This window comes from Microplitis mediator, chromosome 3, assembly GCF_029852145.1.
Source record: "Microplitis mediator isolate UGA2020A chromosome 3, iyMicMedi2.1, whole genome shotgun sequence".
Classification (NCBI taxonomy): domain Eukaryota; kingdom Metazoa; phylum Arthropoda; class Insecta; order Hymenoptera; family Braconidae; genus Microplitis; species Microplitis mediator.
The window spans coordinates 19,125,197-19,141,936 of NC_079971.1; the positions used below are offsets into that span (position 1 = coordinate 19,125,197).

At 27.1% G+C, this 16,740-nt stretch overlaps 3 protein-coding genes across 3 annotated transcripts; all 3 read right to left on the reverse strand.

Moving 5' to 3' along the window:
• Positions 1–3,037: 3,037 nt before the first annotated feature.
• Positions 3,038–4,796, reverse strand: LOC130665359 (rho GDP-dissociation inhibitor 1). Its single transcript, XM_057465694.1, has 4 exons — positions 4,596–4,796; positions 4,007–4,217; positions 3,703–3,927; positions 3,038–3,467 (listed from the first exon to the last, which is right to left on the reverse strand). The coding sequence occupies exons 2-4, from the start codon at positions 4,191–4,193 to the stop codon at positions 3,268–3,270; spliced, it is 612 nt and encodes a 203-aa protein (XP_057321677.1). The 5' UTR covers positions 4,194–4,217; positions 4,596–4,796; the 3' UTR covers positions 3,038–3,267.
• Positions 4,797–5,862: 1,066 nt separating this feature from the next.
• Positions 5,863–11,510, reverse strand: LOC130665262 (dynein axonemal assembly factor 5). The gene is made up of 6 exons (XM_057465587.1): positions 9,741–11,510; positions 8,533–8,772; positions 8,252–8,447; positions 7,141–7,450; positions 6,099–7,071; positions 5,863–6,025 (listed from the first exon to the last, which is right to left on the reverse strand). Exons 1-6 carry the CDS (start codon positions 10,447–10,449, stop codon positions 5,889–5,891), a joined length of 2,565 nt encoding a protein of 854 aa, XP_057321570.1. The 5' UTR covers positions 10,450–11,510; the 3' UTR covers positions 5,863–5,888.
• Positions 11,511–12,529: 1,019 nt separating this feature from the next.
• On the reverse strand, positions 12,530–16,492 carry LOC130665263 (phosphoribosyl pyrophosphate synthase-associated protein 2). Its single transcript, XM_057465588.1, has 6 exons — positions 16,190–16,492; positions 15,999–16,079; positions 15,497–15,905; positions 13,406–13,687; positions 13,177–13,323; positions 12,530–13,108 (listed from the first exon to the last, which is right to left on the reverse strand). Exons 2-6 carry the CDS (start codon positions 16,073–16,075, stop codon positions 12,950–12,952), a joined length of 1,074 nt encoding a protein of 357 aa, XP_057321571.1. The 5' UTR covers positions 16,076–16,079; positions 16,190–16,492; the 3' UTR covers positions 12,530–12,949.
• Between the last annotated feature and the right edge of the window lie 248 nt (positions 16,493–16,740).

The following is a 16,740-nucleotide window of genomic DNA, read 5'->3' on the forward strand; positions in this document are numbered from 1 at the left end:
GTTTCCATAATAGTATGGGAATAGTTTCCATAATAGTATGGGAATAGTTTCCATAATAGTATGGGAATAGATTCTATACCAATATGGGAACTATTCCCATAATACTATAGGAACTATTCCCATATCATTATGGGAACCATTCCTATAATGGTATAAGAATCATTCCTATAATATTATGGGAACTATTCCCATAATGGTACGGGAACTATTCCTATGATATCATAAAATTTTTTTTTGCAAAATAGTGTAGAAATTTCCCTCATGAAATGGAGAGATTCAAATGAAGACTTCTTCGACGCTAAATTTGTAAAAAAAAAAATTTTTTTTTTTAATTTTAATGTTTTTGCCAAATACAAAATTTTTTTTCAATGTTTGAATTTTGGTTTTTATATTTAATAATATTTCTGTGTATTGTAAACGTGATTACCACACTTTTCTTTAAATTAATTTTTTCATGATAGTATGGGAACCATTCCTATAGTGTTATGGGAATGGTTCCGATATATGATGGGAATGATTCCTATAATGTTATGGGTAGCATTCCCATAATTATAGGAACTGTTCCTATAATTATGGGAAACATTCCTATAATTGTAGGAACTGCTCCCATAATTTATGGTCATAATTTCTATGTTGGTATAGGAAAAAATTTTATAGAATTATGGGAACCGTTTCCATACTTTTCTTTCCGTGTAATTGGATATTTTATTTTTAAAAATTAATTTCTCATTAAAAGAAATTACATACTTACTTATACTAGTTACTGACAATTTTTAGTGTAAAGAAAATTTTTGAAATAATGATTATTAATCCTTGATACAAAAATCAATTTTATTGGAAGTAATTTTTTTTTCGCTCATTAAAAAAAAAAATATCTAAAATATAAAATGTTTTATTGCAGTAAGAATAATGACTGTCGCTGTTATTGTTATAAAAACTTAATTCTTACAATGATAGTTTTCATACTTTTGTTATTTTAAATTGAACTTATTAAGATTAAGTAATTCAAGTTAACAGATAAATTATTTTTTAAAAATTAACACGTAATACAACCATAATTCCTAGAGTTATTGCGATATGTTTTTTTATTTAAAGTTTATAATTATAATCTTTTGATCATTTATATTTCATAGATTACATATATTTCTTTTTTATTTTTATTGCGGTTAAGTCTTATATATAATACCGATTATTTTTTAATACTTTCTACTTGATTTTACAAATTTACTTTATATCATTTTCAATAATTAAAATTTTCAATTGCTCATTAGTTAACGATTATCTATTAAAACATTTTTTTTTTTACATTAGAAATCTCAGATAAAATAAAAATAATTTTAACAGATTATAAATAGAACGTTAATGATATTGACATTGATTTCTCCTGACACTGAAAACGATTTCTTGTCTTAAAGAATTCGTTTTAATTCAACAACTTTTTAAGTTAATTAATTACAAGACTTTAGACTCATATGAAAACTAGTTTAATTTTAATTTCTTAATAATACGTTTATAACTTAATTAACACTTTTAAAAAAACTTTAAATAATTAATCAATAAGAAAATTAGTAAGTTAATTCATTATTTCTGACACAAAACAGGAAACTGCTGACCGATAATAACATTATTAAATACATCGAGAACATGAAAGTTTTAATCTTTTCATAAATGCTCCAAAACTAAAAAATAAAACAAAAAATTTTATGATCCTGAAGTTAGCAGACAGTTTAAAATTTTTGAATTTTTGTTTCAACGACTTAATTTAAAAAAAAAATAAATATAAAAATATGCACATGTAGAAAATTTAATAAACTATAGGTGCAATTTTTTTAAATATTTTTTTTTAAATAATTTATTGTTAAAAAAAAAATAAAAAAATTATTGGACGTCGGCTAACTTCAGTATCATAAAATTTTTCATATTTTAAAAATAGTAAATTTGTATGCTTATAGAAAATACATGACGTAGGTGTCTGATGCTTCAGTGTATGGTATATATGTGTGAAAGAAAATAGTAAGATATATATAATTTGGGACGTTGTTGAATGCATCTGCATCAGCAGAGTACAAGCTAAATGAAAGTTCGCTGACCGAGACGATGACGACGCCGCGAATACGAAAGGTTTTATATTTTATGGAGCCAGAGTATAGTGAACAGACCGTAACTGTGGCCGTGACCGTGACCGAATTGCGTTTACTCTGACGACTGGCTAGCCACTATATTACTTCTAGTCTAAATACTCGATACATTACTATTTCTATGTTAAAATTAATACAATTAAATATAAATCTTAACGTCACTTAATAATATTATTATCACACTTAAATAGTAGGAGTTATTATAAAATAAAAAAAATTATAAAATAATATAATATGTAAAATTTATATTTAATTTCATAACTGTTCGACGGTTACAACGGTATGATTTATAAATTGACATATTTTCTAAACATACATGGAGTTTTTTTTATTACTATTATTATTATTATCATTATTATTATTATTAAGATGTGTGCGGTCTCTACAGCTTATGGACTTATTTAAATTTCTTGTATCTATTTCATTTGTTTATTCTTTTTATTAAAAGCATTTTAAAAAGAACCGACGTATATCCAAAATATAATTATCGATGACAAATATGAGGCACTCTTATTTTGTCACTGATTCAATTTTATTTGCAACATCAAATTATTATAAATTTATTTATTTTTCGTACACTAAATTTAATTTAAATAATTAATGGCTGTATTTTTGCACATTTTATTTGTTTTGTGTCCAAATATAGCACCGAGAATTCTCAGTAATAATTAAATAGACAATGACTTTATGTATATGAAAGTGCAAAATTTTTCAATTATAGTTTCTATAACTACAAAATAATACACTTTATTTTTTTTTCATTATATGAAATATCCAATTAATTTTAAAGTACATCAGATAGTAGTGATATCTTATCGATATCAATAATACACTTGTTTTTTTTTTTTTTTTTTTTTAATTCTAATGATAGTAAATTAACATGGCATTCATTCTTACTATTTGTAAAAATTAATTCTAAAAAAAAAAGACGATGAATTTATCAATTGGAAAAAATCATTTTGGCAATTCTCTTCGTCAATATTTATATAGGTATACATATATATTATAAATGCAATTATTTAATTTCTTTATCAGAGTTTAAGGCTATGGTGACTTGACGTGATTGCGTAATGCAATACTTGGAGAAAAAAAAAAAAAAAAAGAAACAAAAAAAAAAAATTAATAAAATCTACTCTTTCCAATCTTTTTTAATATCAAACGACCATTCCCATTTTAGATGTTCATATTTATCATCATCTGTAAATAAAGAACTGACGGTATACGATCCACGAGCCATTACTCCAGCTGGTGCATCTTCTGCTGGTGTTGTATAAGATTGTATTTCAGTTTTAGGTGGATAAGAGCCAACCATATGTGTCATTTTGTCCACTAAAAAATATAAATAAAAATATAAATAAATTATTTAATTATGATAATTTTTATCTAACGAAGATACTTCTAAGACCATATTTGTTAATATACGTTAACTTGTTACCTGTCACTCCTTTAAAGGATCCAGTTAAGCGTAATTTTTTTTTTACAGTACAAGTATTAGTATATAGTAATTAAATTATGACTTAACATAATCAATATTATTTAAATAAAAATAAATAAATAATCTTACCGGGTACTCCAAGCCTGTAGGTTTTTTGAATGTATTTTAACCCATGAACAATTTCCCGCTGTACAATAAAATCAATACGAATTCGATAACTGACACCTTCTTTAATCACAAATGTTTGTTTTTTCAACTGAGTTAGATCTTTAGTTAAATCTAATTCCATATCAGGTCTTCCAGCCACACAAAGCGCCAATTTTTTAACGATAACTTTACGTGGATCATTTGAATCTACAATTTATTTAAAAAATATATTACAATTAAATCATTTTACATAAAAACAAATTAAATTAAAAAAATAAAAACATACCAACGACAATTCCGCCAGATTTAGCCTCCCCCAATAACGTCTCTTTATATTTTCGTAGACTCTCGTCATCTTTATCAGCCTCCAAAATTTGTTCTATCGTTTTCTCCGGTGGTGGTTTGTAATTAGACTCAACTTCTAATTCTTCTTCTCTCTGATTGTCAGCATGATCTCCAGTTGAGTCTGCCATACTTAATAACTTTATCTCAGTATTCTAAAAAATATTCGAAATAAAAAAAAATATATATACACACAATTTATTGTCAATGTCAAATAGAGACCTCCTGGACTGTAAAATTAATCGTGACTTAATAATCTTATTAAAATATTTAAAAAAATAAATCAAGTAACGATTCTTAATAACATTAGTTTAAGTAAAAGAAAAATACATTTAAATTAAATAGTGAATCCTGTCATAAGCAAGTATGAATATACTAATTTAATTGACAATTCAATGACTTTTAAAAATTTCTATTCAATAATTCAAGTAATTATAAATTTTTTGAATTTAAATTAAGTGTATGATTATATTGATGAGATATTTATTGTAAATATTATTGTAGAATAATAATAAAGTATTATTTTTACTTACCACGATCACACACACGACACTCCTGTTGTCACGGTCTCACTCGGCCGCAAATCGTCGTCGGCTCAGACATACGGAAAAGCAACAACATGGCGGAGTCATAATATCAAGGGCGGGTTACTTCCTGCTTTCGTATTCATTTTATTTCAACTCTCACTATTTAATTTTATTAAAATACTACAATATTTTATTCAGCATTTTCATATTTATTGTTATTTTAATACATCAATTATTAATTCGTATATTTGAGGAATTTATAAATATTTCAACAGAAAAGAAGGAGGGGAGGGGAGAATAATCAATAATTAAATCAGCAAGTATAAGTAATGAATTAATCTAAATGTTATATATTTATATTTGATGATAATGTATCGGTTATTTTACATATATTTATTTATATCCTAAGCGCGGTAAATTTAAAAGCATGGAATCGTAAATTTTGAATAGAGTTTATAAAATTTTGATCTTGGAGTTAACAGACAATTAAAAATTTTTGGATTTTTTTTTCAACAAATAAATTACAAAAAAAAAAAAATCCGAAAATTTGCACACGTAGAAAATTAAAAAAACTACAAGTGCAATTTTTTTAAATATTTTTTTTTTTATAATTTATTATTTTGAAAAAACTCCAAAAATTATTAGACGTCGACCAATTTCAGTACCATAATATTTATGATACTGAAATTAGCCGACGTCTGATAATTTTTGGATTTTTTGAAAAACGATAAGCTATGAAAAAAGAAAAATTTTAAAAAATTTCACTTGTAGTCTTTTAAATTTTGTACGTGTGCATATTTTGATTTTTTTTTCTTCACATTTAATTGTTAAAAAAAAATCCAAAAATTTTTAATTGTCTGTTAACTCCAGGATCAAAATTTTAACGATCCTGGAGTTAGCAGACAATTCACAATTTTGGATTTTTTTTTTCAACAAATAAATTACAAAAAAAAAAACCTAAAAATATGCACATGTACAAAATTAAAAAAACTACAGGTGCAATTTTTAAAATATTTTTTTTTTTTTATGATATATCATTTTCAAAAAATTCAAAAAGTTATTAGACGTCAACTAACTCAGTATTATATAATTTTGATCCTGAAATAAACAGGCAATTAAAAATTTTTAGAATTTTTTCAAAACGATAAATTATAAAAAAAAAATCTAAAAATATACACATGTAGAAAATTAAAAAAACTATAAGTGCAATTTTTTTAAATATTTTATTTTTTATAATTTATTATTTTGAAAAAATTTAAAATATTATTAGCCGTCAGTTTATTATCATATAAAATTAGCTTACTTATTTTTTAATAATTCATGACAATGTTTTAATAATTTATCAAGACCTGTTTGATTTTTAAAATTATTTTTACATTTTATTATCTTATTTGCTAATAATTCCGGATGAATTTTTGCCAGTTCCATCATTGCGTCTAAAATAATTATAAATAATATAAAAGAAAATGTAACAACCAAAACAAATCTAAAAAATTTTTTACTACTTACCAAGCATCAAATTTTGAAATTCAATTTCTGGATCATCTAAATGAACAATCGCAGTTGTATATAAATAATCAATATGACTTTTTCCAAAATCTAAATCATAATTTTTCGATAATGCCCGCCAAACAAACACAAGAGCTTCCACTGCTCCACGTCTTATATCATCACAACCATCATCCAATCTTTTAATAACTGCTGGATAAATTTTAATAACATCATCGTCCGATATACAAGATAATTTCAAACCAATTTTTATCGTCAGATATATTGCTCGTAATCCATAAAGTCTAGTTTTTTTTGCATTGTCTTCAATCAATGACATTAAAATTGGTAAAAGTTTTTCTAAAATAGGTATCAATTTTTTATCATTGAAAATAAAGTCACTGGAATCATTTTCCATGTCGCTGAATCGTGATTTTAATTTATTACTATCAATTGAAGTTGAATCATCAAAAAGAGCACACAAACAACCAACAGCTGCAGTTCTTAAAGTTTCAGAAACTCTACCAGCTGACCAAATTAATTTCGGCATCAAAATATTATCAAAAAAATCTATAATAAATTCCGTTGAGTTTTTTATTAATTTCAATGTTTTGTTTCGATTTTTAAAAAAATCTGATAGTATGATAAAAAGTTTAAGACGTAATTCAGCATCGGAATCATTGTTCATTATATCTTTTAAAATTGGAAAGACAATATCCATATTCTGTGCAGTTGCTGATTTTGCTTCAGTTAAACACAATTTAAATATATAAACTTCTGGACTATACATAGTCCAACTTTTTGATGTATTTTTAATATCTATCAAAATTTCGCGTAAATTATTTTCAAATAAATCCTCAAAATTTTCACTCATTGTAATAACAATCAAATTTTCCATTAGTTGCTTGGCAAAAATTTTATTGTCTTCTTGCTGTGACATTGACCAAACAGTAAAAATTATTGTAAATAAATCATTCGATATTACATTACAGTCCTAAAATATAAAACGTTTTTAATTTTTGCAATAAATATTTAAAATGAACATTGTTTAGAAAAAAGTTACTTCTTTAGAAACACTCATGATGGCTTGACAACATCGTAATATTTGTTTTTGATAATCAGTTTTTTTACCGCGACAAATGTGTGATAATTTAAGAAAGCTTCCAATATCTTCGAGTTTACTGATAAGAGATTGACGTTCAGTACAACGTAAAAAAGCAGCAAGAACTGCTAAATGACCAGCAGTAATATTACCATCTTCTAAAGTTGGAAGTACTAATCGACAATAGGTTTCAGGTGGAACAAAGTAACCCATGTATTCTGCAGCTATTATTACATTATCTACTACCCTCAAATCTTGATCGTTACAAGCTCTAAAAATATACTTACTCTATCAAAAAAATCCATAGGGAAATCCAGCCTAGATTATGTGAATTCCCACATGGCCTTTTCGGATGGATTCCCATATGATTTCCCATAGGAATCCAGCATAGATCCAGATATAAATTCTCACATGGGTTCCTATGGAAATCCACACCATGCCGAATCCATATGAGAATTTTGTTTGGATTAGGAATTAGGAAAATTAATAAAAAGTGTCACGTTATCGATACAAATACCATAAAAAGCACATGTGTTTTCATAAACTTTCTTGGAGTACAATACCTTTGTACGATTCCTAATTTAGTGTTTCATTAAAATTATTCGTAATTTCTATAAAGATGTAATACTTCTTGAGTTAATTTATATATTAATAACTTATTACAAATACTGATATAAAAAGCATCGATAAATTAATTTTTTGTTAAAAAGTATCCTGCCAATAGAATATTAATGTCTTCTTTTATTCATATATGCGTATCAATAGACGATAGACATAGAAATCCAGATACTCCGGATTCTATAGAAATTACTTATATAGAAACCTAGATTCTACATGAATTTTCCATAAAGAAATCCATATATCCAAATTCCTATATGGGAATCCAGGAACCCAAAATTTTCTATGTGGATTTCCCATATGGGATCCAGATTTCCATGATGTCCTACATGGATTCTTATATAAATCCATACACTCTATTAATTTCTATGGTTCCCATGCGATCCCAAATGGATTTTTTTGACAGGGTAGTGTTAAAAATATTACAATAATTTACTTTTAATCTATAAATTACCTATACATTCCTGGAAGTAATTTTTCAATGTGTTGTGTAATATCTTCTTCAGCATTTAATGTAAGTACTGCTAACAATTGAGCAGATCTAACACGAATATCAGCCTTCCAGTCTCCAAGTTCTCTCACTATTCCACCGACAAGTTTACCAATATTTCGCTGAACAATTAATCTGCATCCCAAGTTTGGTCTTTTAACTACAAAATTAAATTATTTCAACTCATAATTCTTGTTTATTTTTTTTTTTTTTAATCATAAAATAGAATAGTTCTATCAACAAACTATTGGGGGGATAATGATCAAGATTTTCTGTTAAGAAATCCATTTTGTCTTTAATTTTTTCATCGGAATCATTTTCTTGTAAAAAAAGGCATCCAGTTGCATCCCAGAGCTCATGAGCTTTTAATCGTATTTCCATAATTTCATCATGGAGACCAGTGACAAGAAGTGGAATTAATCTGTACCACCAACTATATCTATCTCGTAAATTTAAAAGCCAGTAACCAGCAACTTCAATAACAGCTGAAAAAAAAAAAACAAATGAATCATTAATTTAATTATTAATTATGCATACATTTCAGGATGGCATCAACGTTAAATAACTGGTTTGAATTGAATAGATTGAGCCTAAATATTAGAAAATGTGCTGTGTTGAAATTTTCTCGGCGGTCAGAGGAGAGTGATTACGAATATCATATTGGTAACAACGTGATCTTACAGGTGAATAGAATCAGAGATTTGGGAGTATACGTTGATACAAAACTAGTCCTCGAGCTATCTTCTATCTTTGATTTCTATAATTGCTTGTTGGGAACCCGAAAGAGACAAGTGGAGGAAGCCCTTTACATAGGGCATGGGAAGAAGTTGCACCCCACCATTAATCCTACGCAACCATGTTAACCAGAGCTGGGAGTCTGGTACCACGGGGGCCTTTTCAAGCCCACTGTGACCAGAGTCTCTTTATTTCCTGAGATGGGAGCAGTGTTTGGCCCGAGAGAGGTAGGACTCGTGGTGGCTGTGGTTAGATAACACGCGCAGTGAGGATTTTTGATTATACCTCCGGTTAATGTCCACCTTAGTCGTCACTTGATTATATTTTTCGACTAAGTGTCGTCTGGGTGGAAGATGGGGATGCCCGGTTTAAATTATTTGCTACTCTAGTAAGACTGGTTATGGAATATGGGTGTATCATTTGGGATCAGATTGACAAACTTGAAGCAGTGCAGGCTAAATTTATTAGGCTTATCAAATACCGTCTTAGACAAAGAGGAATTACCATGGATCGGGGACAGGCTTACGATTGTGGGCTGTAAGGAGCTGGTTGACAGAAAGAAGTATCTGACGCTCTGTTATGAACGAGTGTAATAAATGGCCACTTCAATGTTCCAGAAGTGTTAAGTCGATTAAATTTTGTGTTCTATATACACACTTGTGTGAAACATGTATAATTGTCGAGTAGCGTTAATAAATAAATAAATAAATTATAATACCTGTTCTGACGGCTCCACTTTGATCAAAAAGTCGTTCAGCTAATGGTGTTGAAACTTCTTCAATAGATTTATTATTCCCGTACTGAACAACATCGCCAATAGCTTTAACACTACTGACTCTTACTCGATAATGCTGATGAGTAAAATTACTAAGTATTGGTTTTATCAAAATTTCACTTTTAGAATAAAATTGAACGGGAATAGTTTTAGCAAGTTCTGAAATAGCCTCACAACTTTCTCTCTTAACTTTTGGATAGTTATCAGTCACAGTTTTAGATAAAATTGTTATAAAATCATCAATATAAACAGATAAATGATCTTTATAAAAACTTATTATTAAACGAAGAAGATTAACACAATTGAGACGAACTTCTTCTGAAGGTTCTAAAAGTTCTTGAGAACCCAAACGACGAACAAAAATAGGAATAATGTACACAATATTTTTTTCAATAATTGGTAATAAATTAATAAATATTTTTATTATTTCAATCGCTAAATCACGACAAGATTCTGCCGGGTCAGTTAATATTTTTACCATATGCTTATTCATTATTTGCCATATTTCTAAAATTTCACGTTTACTCCATTGCTCAGCATCATCGCTAATAATATCACGCAGTTTCTCTAAAACTTGTAATCGCTTTTTTTTATCATCAGATTGTAGGGATACACAAATTTCACTTAATTTCAAGTTTTCTATTCGTGACATTTTTTTAAATTTAATTCAAAATTAATCTTTCAAATAAATATATAATTACGTTGTATCAATAACAGATACTCGTTGCTTAGTTACAGTATTTAATACTATAGAATCGTATATATTTATTTTTTCTAAATTGCGCTTATCTATTCTATATTATTAAGAGAATAAGGAAAATTTTGTTCCCGCCGTATCTATATGATAAAATTAGTTAACGTTATTGAAATTGGTATCATTAGATAGGTCTTGACTTGAATTTGTGCCTTTTCATAGTTTAAACTCTTGTTAATTGCCAAGTATTGAGATAAATAGATTTATCTATGTCATTCGAATTACATTTAAATTACGCGAGAAAAAAGACGATCGTATTTATTTTCTTTAAATAAATTAATACTTTAATTATTCTGTCACTAAATATGACTAAATATATAGCTATATTATTTATATCGCGTTTCTTATTCCAAAATGACAGATTTTTCTACTCCCTTTTGGTTTTAGGAAGCTTCTCAAAGCCAAAAAAGTGTGCATAGAAAAAAAAAAAAGGATTCATTGACACAAAAAATCTTTACTCGCCTAAAGAAAATTTTTACTTACCCCAAGAAGTTTTTTGCATTGTGGATTGAAAACAAAAATTTATTTAGAACTAGAAAAAATTACATGGTGCAAGGAATTATTTCTTGACCAAAAAAATCTTTTCTCGCCCCAAGACAATTTTTGTATTTAATTCATAATGCATAAAATTTCTTGGTACAAATTAAAATTTTGTTGCGGCAAGAAATCCTTTTTTTCTGCGTATTTTATAAATTTAGTAGTGATATTTGGGTAGTCATGTAGTAACTGCAGGTTGCTCGTATTTACTAAACAATAATTTTTTTTAAAAATAAGACTTATTCCAGTCGAAACATTTATTTTTTTTGTTGACACACAATTTATTTGGACTTTGCACAATAACTTCAACTACATTATTGATATACATTTAGAAATATTATGTGATATATGCCATGATTATTCTTATTTAAATATATCCTTAATAATTATTCTCTTTTTTTTTTGTTTTAATACTCATAACATAAAAGATATAATGATATCAATTATTATTTAACGATAAAAATGGAAGAAATCAATAGATTTCTACACTTAAATACTAGTTGAATTATTAATATCTAATACCTTCAGTTTACAAAGAAAGTTTACATGATTTTCGAAAAAAAAAAAAAAATAAATAATATAGAAAAAAAAACCATAGAAAAAAAAACGAAGATTAAGGCCATATTCTCAGGCAGTGCTTCCACTTTTTAAAAATTTTCAATGACTCAATTTTCATAAGCGTATCAAAATTTTATCAATTGATTAAAAAAAATTAAAACCTTAATTGAAAAAAGGACAACGTAGTAGTAATTTCGCCAAGGTATAGATTTTAAAAAAATTACTTACAATTGACATCAATTGGGAGTTAAACGAAATTTGTTAAATAAATTTCAGTAAAATCTTCATGACAATTTTGTGATTAGAATTATCAAATTTTGTAAGCTAAAATTTATTCAACAAATTTTGTTTAACTTCTAATTGATAACAACTGTAAGTAATTTTTTTTAAATTATAGATCCCTGATTAAACAACTGAATTCGATCGAATTAAATTATTAATTCAAATAAATTCTGTTAATTCGGTACCTAACTTAAAAATGAATTCTGTCTAATTCGGCAGGAAAACCAGAATTTGTCAAAATTAAAACGAATTTAAATAATTCTATTCGGTTTAATTCTGATTAATTCGAAAATAATTCTCCAATTTCTGGTTCTGAACCCGAATCAAAACGAATTTAAAATTTGTAAATCGGTTTTATTCTGTTTAATTCAAATTCAAATTTTCAATTCAGTTGAATTCTGTTAAAATTACAACAGAATTAAAATTTTTAATTCGGTCGAGTTCAGTTGTTTAATGAGGGATCTCGTCGAAATTGCTACTACGTTGTCTCCTTTCCAATTTAAGTTCTAATTTTTTTTTAATTAATTAATTAATTAAATTTTAATACGGTAATGACAGCTGACAGTCATTTCATATTTTTAAAAAGTGGAGGCACTGTCTGAGAACCCTTATGTTAAATATAATGAAATATGAAATTTCAATTATTGTAATACAGCGAACAAAAAAAAAAAAAATAGTATACTTAGTAATATAAATTAATAAAAAAAAAAAGTCTAATAGTAGTTCGTTTCAAAAATTCATTCTTTCTTCTTGTTTGTGATTGTTTATCGAAAAAATATATAAAAATATCATATAAAAATTGAGGAATATACATAACCCTGATCTGGTCCCTAACACGGAACTGTTGTATGTTTTAATATATATTTCCATTTTGTGTTGATTATTATTTTTTAGATTTATAAAACTTTCATTACTTTATGTCAAATAAAGTTATTTAATTTTTTTTTATTTATTCTCCATTGTTTAAGGCGACGATCCTTTTTTTTACTTTATACTTAATATTTTATATCAAATAAAATATTTAGTCTTCAGTAGTGACATTTTTGAACAGATAAGACATTGATTCTTTGTTGTGAATACGACGAATAGCTTCTGCTACTAGAATACTTATATCGACAGTTTTAATTTTTGAGCATTGGCTCTTTTGTATTTCATGTGGAATAGTATTAGTAACGACGACCTGTAAATAAACAAAATTTATTAATAAAAGCATTAATTTTTTTAATAGAAAAATAAATAAATAGTAACCTCATCAATAGGTGATTCTTCAATGAGTCTTGGAGCGTCTGAACTAAGGAGTCCGTGTGTAGCAAGAACATAAATTTTATTAGCTCCTTGTTCTTTTAAAACTTCAGCTGCAGCAACAAATGATTGAACATCATCTACCATATCATCCTAATATAAATAGTAATTAACAAAAAGTTAGATAGTTAATTTATTACTTAATTAATGGTATTAGAAAATAAATGAAACGTACGACCATAATCGCAATACGACCATTCACATCACCAACAACATTTATTGGAGGTTTTTCTTTAGCTGGATGTGATGGTACACCAACACCAACTTCCATAGTTCTTGATGACAACAGTACAGTTGGTGGTGGCGAATTACGTCCATCATTCATATCAGACTCAGATTCTCGTTGCTCACCATGAATGACAGCTATTCCAACTCGAAGTCTTTCAGCATAACTGGTGGCTTTTTTAGCACTTCCTGGATTTTTTGCAACTATTACAGAATTACGGTAATCCGGTACCTATTTAATGAAAATTCAAATTATAATGAAGAAAAATTATACAATAATTAAGTGAAAATTTTATTTACAATTAACGGGAAATAAGATTAACGTTAAGAGGGGTCTGAACTTTTTTCTCTATCACACTCAAGGGTGTGTTCAGAAATACACTCTGGAGATAAAAAATTACCTATCCAGGTGTGATTAGTACCTTTGTAACGTTAAATTGCACCTCTGGTTCGACCAGAGGATATTTCTAAACGCAGGAGTTGAACATTTCTCTTCCAGAGTGTATTTCTGAACATGCCCCAAGTCAACAAACGAAACTATCCTTGTTGCACTTGTGCAGTAATTGGAAACTTTGTCGACGTTTTTTTCTTAAACAAATGAATATTTTTGAAAAATCAAAACGTAGACTGCTAGTTTATAAAGTAATGCAACGAGCCTCGTTCTTAGTTTTGCGTTGAGGTTTAGTTTGAGAGAAAAGCTTGGACAAAAATTACTATAGACCCTCCTTTTATAAAAAGTCAATTTCGCAATCGAAATTTTATATTATCACGGTAATGTTGCAGTTATGTGACTAGTAATTGGTAATTGTCAAGAAAAATAAATTGTTGACGAATGTGTAATTTTTGATGTTTGGTAACTTTATGATTTTTATAGATCAGTTATGTAAATTAGGGTGGTCCGTTTGGAACGACTATTTTTTTTCACTCCTAATTCAAAATATTGTTGAAGACTGAAAAAAAAATCCCTGAAAGTTTCAGCTCTTACTTTTAATTTCAAGTACTTGACATTTGATTTTGAAGTTTTCCCATTTAAAATACGTAGAAAAGTTAAAATTTGTTTTTAAATTCTCTATAGCTCAGCCGCATTTCAAGTCACCGGGTTGCCGTTAGCGGTATTTTGTAGGTAATTTAATACTCTTTAAAAGTATCTTTAGTAATTTTACTGAAATTCTAATTGTTTTTTCTGTATTGGTTCTGAAAATCGTTTTTTTAAACAATAATTTGGGTTTTTAGTTGATATTGATTAAATAACAAAATTTACAGTGAAAATGTAGATGACAATTTTTTTAGGAAATTCGATTCTCTACAAAAAAGATCCTCTCAGTTAAGTGGCTCAAGTTCTTCGTTCACGTGGTATAGGGATTTTATTAATTATGTAAATAGAATATTTTTGAAAAAATTCAGCCAAATGCCTTTTAATTTTAAGGCCATTCTTAGGCAGTGCCTCCACTTATTAAAAATTTTCAATGACTTTCAACTGTCATAAGCATATCAAACTTTTATCAATTGATTAAAAAGAAATTAGAACATTAATTGAAAAAAGGACAACGTAGAAGTAATTTCGCCGAAGTATAGATTTTTAAAACTAATTATTTACACTTGATATCAATTAGGAGTTGAACAAAATTTGTTAAATAAATTTCAGTAAAATCATCATGTCAATTTTATAATTGGAGTTTTTAAAGTTTGTTGGCTAAAATTTATTCAACAAATTTCGTTTAACTCCCAATTGATGTCAATTGTAAGTAATTTGTTTTAAATTATATATCTCAACAAAATTACGAGTACGTTGTCCTTTTTTTCAGTTAAGGGTTTAATTTTTTTTTTAATTAATTAATTTCTTTTCATAAATTCTTATAGAGATTTTATAAGAATGAATGAGTTCTATGAGAAGTGCTAAAGTTAAGTATAGGGCCTTATATATACAGCTATAAGAATCTATCGGATTTTTTAAGCAGGGTTATTTCCCGTTAATTGTAATTAGAGTTAGATTGAGTGTGGACGTAAATAAGAACATTAGATGGAAACAAAAAAAACATACACTTTCTTGAATATACTGAAGAAGGAATGGACTAGCACGTAAGTTGTCAACAGGACAATCAAAAAATCCTTGAATTTCTTTTTGATGAAGGTCCATTGTTATGATATGTGTAAGACCACTTTTACACATCATTTTTGCAAGTAATTTAGAAACAATGCAACCACGCTTACGCATTTTGCATTGTTTTGAATAAGGTAAGTAAGGAATTACACCGATAATGTTTTTAGCTGACGATGTTTTACAAGCGTATGCCATTATCAATAATTCCATTATGTTGTTATTAACATCTTTAGTGCCTGTTTGAATAATATAAATATCTTTTCCTCGTACAGAATCAGCAATTTCGACCATTGTTTCTCGATTTGTTTTGTAGTAAACAAAACACCCGCCATTTTTCACACCAAGTCGACTGAGAAAAAAAAACATTTAAATTTAGTTTTTAAAAAGTACTAGAAATAAATTACTATAAACAATTAAAAAATAATAAAGATGTTTGTTTTACTTGGCAATTAATTCGGCAAGCTCAGGATGTGAGTTTCCCGATACAATCACAATATCCGAAGCAGTTGATTTATCCATTTTACTATAAAAAAATTTATGTAAACAATCAGTTTACTGCTTTTTTTTTGCATAAGAACCAAAATTTTTGTACATTTATTCTACAAATTATTTTTAATACATAATTGTTCTTACCTTTGATATAATACTCGTTTATTCTTGATTTCGAATCAAATATTTATTGATTAAACATTTGTTTTATATTCATTAATGAATGTTACAAAACAAAGTTAAGACTGTAAATACGTATTCAATATCCATGAGTTTACAATGTTTTTTTTTTTTTATTAGATTACTACTCGCCAAACCTTGCAAACATCAGCTGGTTAATCAATAGTCTCAACTATCATTTTAGTAAATACGTATTTACCCTAGAATACCTAGGATTTTTTTATTTTAAACTGTTGTTTTTAATTTTATTATAATTTAAAAAAGAATGACAAGTTTTTTTTAAACGCTTACAAAAATTCATGTTTTCCAGAGATATTTTTTATATATAAGATTACAACATTACAACTCGCTCATTAAAAAATAATAACATAGCCTTCGTGCAAGATACTAACAACACAAAAAACTGGGAGAGCAGAAAGATACCTACAGAGTATACATCAATACACCGGTTTTTTTATTATCAACACATGACAAATTAGCTGTCATTGTACCTCATAACAAGTGTCATAGCCAGT

Excerpts from the sequence above, each read along its gene's own strand:
- LOC130665359 (XM_057465694.1), bottom strand. The coding sequence starts at position 4,193 with ATGGCAGACTCAACTGGAGATCATGCTGACAATCAGAGAGAAGAAGAA. Across the intron at positions 3,928-4,006 it reads ATCTGGCGGAATTGTCGTTG|ATTCAAATGATCCACGTAAA; the intron begins GTATGTTTTTAT and ends AATAAATTGTAG. Across the intron at positions 3,468-3,702 it reads CTACAGGCTTGGAGTACCCG|TGGACAAAATGACACATATG; the intron begins GTAAGATTATTT and ends TATATTTTTTAG.
- LOC130665262 (XM_057465587.1), bottom strand. The coding sequence starts at position 10,449 with ATGTCACGAATAGAAAACTTGAAATTAAGTGAAATTTGTGTATCCCTA. Across the intron at positions 8,448-8,532 it reads TGATCATTATCCCCCCAATA|TTAAAAGACCAAACTTGGGA; the intron begins GTTTGTTGATAG and ends TTAATTTTGTAG. Across the intron at positions 6,026-6,098 it reads ATTTCAAAATTTGATGCTTG|ACGCAATGATGGAACTGGCA; the intron begins GTAAGTAGTAAA and ends TAATTATTTTAG.
- LOC130665263 (XM_057465588.1), bottom strand. The coding sequence starts at position 16,075 with ATGGATAAATCAACTGCTTCGGATATTGTGATTGTATCGGGAAACTCA. Across the intron at positions 15,906-15,998 it reads CTTGCCGAATTAATTGCCAA|TCGACTTGGTGTGAAAAATG; the intron begins GTAAAACAAACA and ends TTTTTTTCTCAG. Across the intron at positions 13,324-13,405 it reads GTCGTATTGCGATTATGGTC|GATGATATGGTAGATGATGT; the intron begins GTACGTTTCATT and ends TATTTATATTAG.